Below are 8,305 nucleotides of genomic sequence, written 5' to 3' on the forward strand. Positions count from 1 at the left end.
ATTCTAAATTCAGACTTAATTTGATAGTAACAAGGAACCTCTCCTTCAAGAGTGTGGTAATCACTTCTAAATCATAAAATACATGTTAAGACTATGGACCTAGGTAGCATGCCTTGAAATTGATGCAGTTAGTGATAATCCAGTGTGAGAGAAAACTTGATTAACACCATTGATAATTCTGTTTGTGTGGATGTATATTCTGAGCATTCTTCTTTTTTAAGGATCTTTGATTTTCACAGTCATTCTTTTCTTTAGGAGAGAATATTTCACAAAATGATTTTCCATCTGAAACTCCTATCACTCTAAATCTGTCTCATAACATCTGCAATACCAGGTAAAAAAATTGAATCTACACCTGTAAGGCATTAAAGAAACAACACCAACTTGAAGCCTTGTCTCAGTTTGATAGATAATACCTGTTGGCACCTTTTATCTTGTAATTTTTTATGATCATCTGATTGTACTTACTAGTTGGAAGAAGAATCATCTTCAGTACCTGAGAAGATATAAGCAAAATTGATTATGCTGCATAAGTACAATAAAAGCTTCCAAATGGAAAAAAAATGGAAATTGGTTTTCCACTTTGACTTCTTCCAGATCCTAGCAACTTATATTTCCATTACTGCTTAGTTGTATTTTTTAAAAAAAGGTGGGAATAAGACTTTCAAGTTGATGCTATTTTTTTAATGGGAATAATGTTCTCCTAGGATATACAGCATGAAAATTGATTCCTCCCTCCTCCACATTCTTTTCTCCCTCTTTACTGCAGTGGAGATAGCATCTACAAGTTTTATTGCTGTGAATCCTCATTTCACTTCTCATTGACCACTCTCTGTTTTTACAAGGAGAAATACTCCAATCCTTTTCCTTTGGGATTCTGGTGCTTGAAAATGTTTTCTTTTATTTGTTTTGACTAGTTCCTTTGATGGGTTGGCTTTGATAAATACCAAATTCACACTCATGTGTCTCTGGGTGTCTTCATGGACATAAAAGTAAACTTACCTGAAAGTTGTTCAAAAATTATAAGAGGTCCTACTGATGTTCACGAACTGCAGCTTGTTTTCCAGTTTTAGAGAACAGCTGTTGAATTAATTTGCAATAGGTTGATAACTGGATAATAAAAATGGGGTAATTAAGGTGTATTAATTTCATTCATTTTGCATGTGTGATAAGTAGCTGGCTTTTAATTGGAAAAAAACTTTTAAAAATTGCACAGTTGTAATTCTGAAATAGGAAGAATCAGGACAGTGGAAAAGCAATAGCACAATAGCAGTTATGATTGTCATTAGAATGTTTTCTACATCTCTGTATATTTCCTTTGAAATAGTTTGGATTATGAGACTTAAGAAATGAAATTTTCTTTTCATTCAGCAGAGACATGAACAGCATCCCCCAATATCCTGAGACCTTATGTCCCAATTTCACTGACATAGCTGCAGATCCTGACAAAAACAAAGGTCAGTACTAACAACTGGAGCTGTTTTTTTCACACTTTGCCCAGCAGTTTTAGTGATGTTGCTAATTACACATGCACCAACTTGATAAACACATTGTTACTAGAACTTACTTGCTTCTAAGCAAGTTGGGTGCAAAGTTAGCAAATGAAGGTTTAAAACCTTGACAGTTTTTGCTTTTAACCTTGATATTTTTTTGTTTCATCTTCTCTGTGTCAAGACAGCATTTAGCTTTCAACTCATGTTCTAGGTCTTCTTTCTTTTTTTCATCTTCTTGCTGTGTACAGATTAATGTCCAGAAGCAATGCAGCTGCGAGATCAAGAGCACTGCTTGCTGTGTTAAAGTGAAGCTTGGCACCAAATCAAACATGACCATTTTTCTCTCTAAATATCCACAGTTGGGACTTGCTCTCTTTGACAGCAATAATGAGTGAGGTTGTGTAGCACTGTTAAAATTCTTGCATTTTCATTGCTTGTATCTCAGAGGGAAGTAATATTAGCTTTTTGAGTGGGATTCATAAAAGCATCATGCTACATGGTGAGGTGGAGTTTGAAAGCTGGTCAGGACATGTGGTTCTTTGGGCAGCAGCATTTCCTGCCCTTCTGCTGTAGGTTTAAACTGTCTGATAGGATATAAATGCTGAATAACCTTCTTCCATGGTAGCAATATTGATATGTATCATGTGAAATAATGAAATAGAGCCAACTTTGCAAGCATTGTCTCATGGAAATTGCTAATTTGATTTTTTCTTTTCTCCAGCTGCCAGTTCTCATAGAGTTGATAGGAACCAAATATCTGTGGGCAGTCAGGACACGCAGTCCGTGAAGAGCAGCACAATGAATATCTGTGCTAGAGGCTAAATACAGCATTTAATAAGTTCACAAATTGCCTGGTCAGGAATGGCTCCAGTGTGTTAGAAACCTGACCCTGTTCCTGCTGCATTTGTGTAGCTGGACTTCAGAGGTGATTAGTGACTAGTGACTAAGGGGTGGGCACAAGGAGGCCAGTGGGGATTGCATCCCTGCTGTTTCTCCTGCTCTGTGGAAGTGTGCCATCTAGGCACTGACAGCTGAACACTTAAGGACCTTCAGTAGGAACTTCTTGTCCTGTTTTGTTGAATTCTGGTTTCTCGGTTCAGGTCTTACATATATCTTTTTTAAAAAACAGAAATATTGAGATGTGTTAAAAGACGGGCCTTCATCACAAAAAAAATTGCTTAGTAACTCTGGATTTTTTTTTCTAGCAGACAGTCCTTATTGGGGATCTGAGAGTAAAGTGTCTATGTGATAGAATCTTAGGAGTCTCCTTCCTGTTACTCTGTATTTCATTCCCCTTTCCTTTTTTAGGTCTTTACCCAACAGGAGACTTGTGGCCTGCCCAGCCAGTCTGCATGACAAACAGTTTGAACTACAACCTTGAGAATAATATACCATGCATGATCCAAGAAACCCCCTCTGTCCACAACAGGCAAGTTACATTTTGTGTAAAAACTACAGATAATGCTTTGTTCAGGCTTCTGTAATGCAGAGGACTGTACTTTACTAATAATTTTTGTAAAGGCAGATGATAGTTAAAATAAAAGTCGTTCTGCCACTTCAGTCTTAGTTCTAGTTGTTAATGCTCTTCCATGAGTACATTGTGATTAATTTTACTAATACAAATTCACTGCTGTCCCTGTTCATGTATAGATATTCTAGAACTTTTTTCAAGTTTAATTAAATACTTTTGGAAAGCTGTTAAATGCTTTAACTCATTTTGCAGGCAGAGGGCCTGACTTTGAAATCTGTTGCACTCTTGCTTGTAGCTTGTGTATGCCACATGGTGTGTTATGCAGCGTGTACTTGTGTTAAAGGCAGGAACAGACATTTTTATAAAGACCAATATTCCACTATAAAAGTGGTTTAGGGATACAAGTTGGTATGTTTCAGGGTCTGTCTATATTTGGGTTGATCTTCCTGTGGTAATGAACTTGATTAGCTCTTATATTTTACACTGCTTACCCAGCAAATTTTAGTAATGAAAGATGTGCCACAAACTAGAGAGCAGAAATACTCTGCCACCACATAGCAGTGAAATATGGCCAGTTCTTCAAGTTGTATCCTGTCATCCAAAATGACAGGAGAAGTACCTGGGGGTCCTGATGCACAACAAGCTGTCCCTGAGCAAGCAGTGTCCTCGTGGCCAGGAAGGTCAGTGGTACCCTGGGGTGCATCAGGAAGAGCATTGCCAGCAGGGCAAGGGAGGTGATCCTGCCCCCTGTCAGCCCTGGTGAGGCCACATCTGGAGTGGTGTCCAGTTCCGGACTCCACGGTCAGTACAACAGAGATCAGGAGCTCCTGGAGCATGTCCAGAAAAGAGCTACAAAGTTGTTTAAGGGTCTGGAGCATCTCTCTTACAAGGAAAGGCTGAGGGAGCTGGGCCTGTACATTGAGAAGGCTGAGAGGGGACCTCATCAATGTCTGTCAGTATCTGCAGGGAGGGTGCCAAGAGGATGGAGCCAGGCTCTGCTCAGTGGTGCCAAGCAACAGGACAGGAGGCAGTGGGCAGAACCTGATGCACAGGAAGTTCCACCTGAACATGAGGAAGAACTTCTTCACTGTGCAGTGACCACACACCAGAGTGGATGGTCCAGAGAGATTGTGGAATCTCTCACATTCAACCCTCTGGACACAATCCTGTGCCATGTGCTCTGGGATGGCCCTGCTTGAGCAGGGAGGCTGGACCGTGTGACCCACTGTGGTCCCTTCCAGCCTTGCCCATTCTGTGACTGCTTTCATACACCTATCTCAATTTGGACTTCATAAGCAAAAAATACATGCACACCCATGCAATTGTGTATTGATATTTAGTAGTGATAACTTCAGATAGCTGCTTGGCTGAATAGTAAAATTGAAGTAGAGCAGCTTCTTATGAAATCCTTTTGCAGACTGGATCCAGAGTTGGACTACTTCAGACTTGCTGTGTAGCAGGGCCTATTTTATTATTGGCATGTCTTTAGGAATTACTTTTGAAAAAATCTTCTTGAAATTATTTTAATTAAAGAAGTATAACCCCTAGAAATCTATGTGTATCTTAGAAAATGCACTGTTTAACAGGACTTTAGCACATTTGGTTGGGAAAATAGAAATCTCCATTTTAATTGTTATTCTCAAGCATTCAAATGTATTATGTCTTCTTCTGCCACCTCAAATCACATAATACTTGATTGTAGGGAAGAAGTACAGTTATTTTCTTTTTACAGGGAAGAAAGTTGAACCCAGCTAGGCATTGCAGGATTCTGGTACTGTCATTACAAGTTGTTCATTTTCCCAGAGGAAAAAGAACTCTGTGAGAGAGATTGCTGTGATTGTGTAGTAGCATAGAGTAGATACTGGCAAAATTGACAGGTGGTATGTGAAAAGCCTCATGATCAGTTACAGGTATTTTGCTGATCAGTTACAGGTATTTTGCTGACAAGAGCTTTACAATAAATAAGTATTTCTAAGTAATTTTCAGAAGTTTTGCAAACTGTTTCTGACTGCAGATTTTGTTTTTCTTGAGACAGCTTCATTGACTGGAATGCAGCTTGTGACAGCCAGTTTTCCAACATGTATTGTCCACTAGAGATGAATGAATATGGTGCTTTCCCAGAAGGTAGGATGAAATAAAGCTTATTAATTATAACAGAGCATGGTTGTTTTCCTCTCACCTTTTATAGAACAAAAGGTTGAGCTGTTCTATACACGGATGTTCATTGCTTTCAACTTTACGTTTTCCAGCAGTGTGTTCTGTAGTAATAAACAATGACTGCATGTGGTGGATGAGAATATTGGCCTTTGTATAGAGCCTGAAAAGGCAGTATGCAGGACTTCCAGAGGGAATTGAGAGAAATGTTTGTGCTTACAGTATTACACATATCTTTTTGTACAATCTTCTTTGTTTCCCCTCTGGCAGGCTTCAGCCTTCCAGTGTGTGAAATACAAGGCCTCTTGTGACCAATTATCTTTCCAGGCTAGAGTTTCTTGGCTTGGGAAGCACACTGGCAGCAATCTAGAATTCTTTAGCATTACCTACCTAAGTACTAATGAAAGGTCAGACTGCAGAATCCCAGGCAGCACGCTGATCCCTTGGGTGCTTAGAGCTGAGACATGTTGGCGGTGAGGCCTGTGGAGGTTCTGCCATGCACGTTCTGTCTCTGTTCTCCAGCAGAGGGACTGCCAAGTCTTTATCCTGTCCTCCTGATAACAATTTGTTAGTGGGTCTCTAATACAGAGTGGTAGTCCTGTTGACAGAAATTGATACACTTCGCTGCTGTGCTACCCTGACGCTGCATGGAGTCACTGAAGGATTAGGTCAGACCCAGCCTGACTCACTCTCAAGAAGATTCAGCATTCCTCCACAGAAATGTTAGTAGTGTTTTATATTGCATAAGTCTTACTTTGTCTTCTTGATTTTATAAATTGCAGAGAACATGAACTACCCCAGTGGCTTCCCAGGTACTGCAGCAATGCAGAACACAGCCTTCATTGACCAGAACTGTCCCTCCACCTGGAATGCTCCTCCCAACATGCCACCTGCCTGGGAGCCTGCCAGTTATGTCAACTCCACAGTGAGTATTGTCACTGTGAGGCGCTGCCTTTGCGTGCTCCTTCACAGCCTTCCTCGTGTATTCCTGTCTTTTCCCTACCTGTTGCTTACATGTTCTTCATGAATCTTCTAAGTATTCTGATGTTTGTGTTTAATGCTAGCATTGGTAGCCCAGGTTTTTCCCAGCTGTTTGTCACGGATGTTATTGACCTTGTCTGCAAAATTTTGAGATGATCCTTTTGCCTGAAAATTGACTAAAATCAGCTTACACATGGAAAAATATTTTGGGCTTATGTAGTCTACTGAGACTTTTTTCTGTGAAAATCAGTGTGTCCACCTGAGGCTAAAACCCAAAAAGTGCAGACAGAAAAACCCAGAGAGATTTGAAAATTAAAGAGCTGAATGGACAGCTGCTCTCAGGTACTTTAACAGGGGGTTTTTTTGGTAGGAAATTCAAGCGATTTAAGCTGAATTTATGCAGATTTCAGAATCCTGACTTTAACCTGTTATACTCCAGACTAGCCATGTTTGTCATCTCACAGTGCAGTGTAGTAACTTCAGTTCAAGGTGGTCTTTAATTGTAACTATCTTCTCTTCTGCTCATTTTTCAAAATACTGTATTTTGGTTTTTTTTTAAATTTACTATAGGTTTATTTTGAATGAAACTAAGTAAATAAAGCAAGAAATATTTTCAACTGTAAAAATGAAAATTCGTCTATGTTAAAAAGTGGCAAAACTGGTAGAAGAATTTTTCCTAAAATAAACATATATTTTATTTCATATTTTATTCAGGAATGCCAGGAAACACAGAAGGTAGAGATTGGAAAATGCATTAGATAATTCAGTTCATTTCCCTGGCGAGCTTTTCTCCACAATACATTTCAATGTTTCATTCAGTTTTAAAAGTCCCAAGGCTTCCATGACCTTCGCTGAGAGACTTCCTTGCAAACTAATACATCTTGCCCTCCAGGAGGTTCTTTATAAGCTTTCAAAATTTTCTAACTAAATTCCCTAGCTCCCAATTACAGTCTCATTTTTCACACTGAATATCCCTTTCTGCTCCCAGCATGCACAGTCTTTCTGGACTGACGCATACTTCAGCCCATTTCTTGTCATTTCTAGGCATCGTTCTCTTTTCATTTTAACTCTCAAAGTATGCATGGTGATCTTTGTGTGTCTTCCATTTCTCCTCTATTTCCCTCAACAGTCTGACCAGAACTGAGTAGTATATTGTTCTTAGAGTAATATCTGTGCTGTGCAGGGAGGAACTCATGTGACTTCATTCAGTGGAGGGCTTTTAAACACACACACATACACACACACATACATTTACATTAATGCTGCTGTAATATTTTTGGCAGCCATATTTCTTTGTAAACTCCTCTGTAATTTTCTACTTGTGGATTTCTTAAATTTCTGCATAAATCCTGCTTCCTCTCTCCCATTTAGTACTTAGCATTTCCAGATTTTCCTTGGCAAATGGTCCATGTTGCAGTTTCCCATGCTGGTTTTATCTTGCTCTGCAGCCCTACCTCTCAAGCACCCGAAGCTTGTCTCCAATGTCTGGACTTTTTGGTTCCATCTGGGCACCCCAGAGTGATGTTTATGAGAGCTGCTGCCCCGTCAGTGCCACGACTCAACATTCAACCCACGTGGAGAATCAGGCAGTTATGTGTAAGCAGGAATACTATCCGAGGTTTAACCCCTTCCGTGCCTACATGAACTTGGACATATGGACTACAGCAGCCAATCGAAATGCAAATTTCCCACTTTCGAGGGACTCGGGTTATTGTGGAAACGTGTGAAAGGAATTTGATTTAAAAATGTGAATAAAGATGCTTGCAATTTTGATTACTAGAGTAAGCTGGTTGCTGGATAGATTACAATGTTGGTGAATATTTTGGCACTTTTATATTGAAAATAAATTTTTTTTACTGAAGTCTGAGCATTCAGTGCATTTTAAAAAGTACAGCATATTCAGGATGCTGTTATTGTCAGATGAAGGCTACAAATTTGAAATTCAAATTTTTTATCATCATCAAGGACAGTATTAGTTCTTAAGAGCGTCCATGAACCTGTAGTGCACATGTTTCTTCTGAAGTTTACATTCTGTGGTATAAACTAGGAGTGGTTTAGCAGTTGTGGGTACAAACTTACTTACACTCATAAGTAATTACATCTGTACCAAATAGTAGCTGGGGACCTACCTGTTGATGCAGATCAGAGAGTTTCCAAATGGTGTCAATTCTAGTGCTGATACAGTTGTTAGTGAGTGCAGACTTTT

The 8,305-nt window shown here is 39.4% G+C and overlaps 1 protein-coding gene across 8 annotated transcripts in view; it reads left to right on the forward strand.

Annotated features, from left to right (window-relative positions):
- Positions 1-7,960, forward strand: part of TMEM131L (transmembrane 131 like) — a 79,372-nt gene extending 71,412 nt beyond the window's left edge. For 5 of the 8 annotated variants that reach the window (XM_059470385.1, XM_059470388.1, XM_059470390.1 and 2 more), the window contains 6 exons: positions 256-334; positions 1,372-1,457; positions 2,802-2,922; positions 5,000-5,088; positions 5,901-6,043; positions 7,548-7,960. In XM_059470385.1, coding sequence (XP_059326368.1) covers positions 256-334; positions 1,372-1,457; positions 2,802-2,922; positions 5,000-5,088; positions 5,901-6,043; positions 7,548-7,826 — 797 coding nt within the window. In that variant the 3' untranslated portion in view covers positions 7,827-7,960. Of the gene's footprint in view, positions 1-255; positions 335-1,371; positions 1,458-2,801; positions 2,923-4,999; positions 5,089-5,900; positions 6,044-7,547 lie in introns of those variants that run through there. The other 3 variants (XM_059470387.1, XM_059470393.1, XM_059470392.1) reach the window with 2 other exon arrangements.
- Positions 7,961-8,305: the final 345 nt, after the last annotated feature.

The sequence above is a fragment of the Ammospiza nelsoni genome, chromosome 4 (genome assembly GCF_027579445.1).
Source record: "Ammospiza nelsoni isolate bAmmNel1 chromosome 4, bAmmNel1.pri, whole genome shotgun sequence".
NCBI lineage: Eukaryota > Metazoa > Chordata > Aves > Passeriformes > Passerellidae > Ammospiza > Ammospiza nelsoni.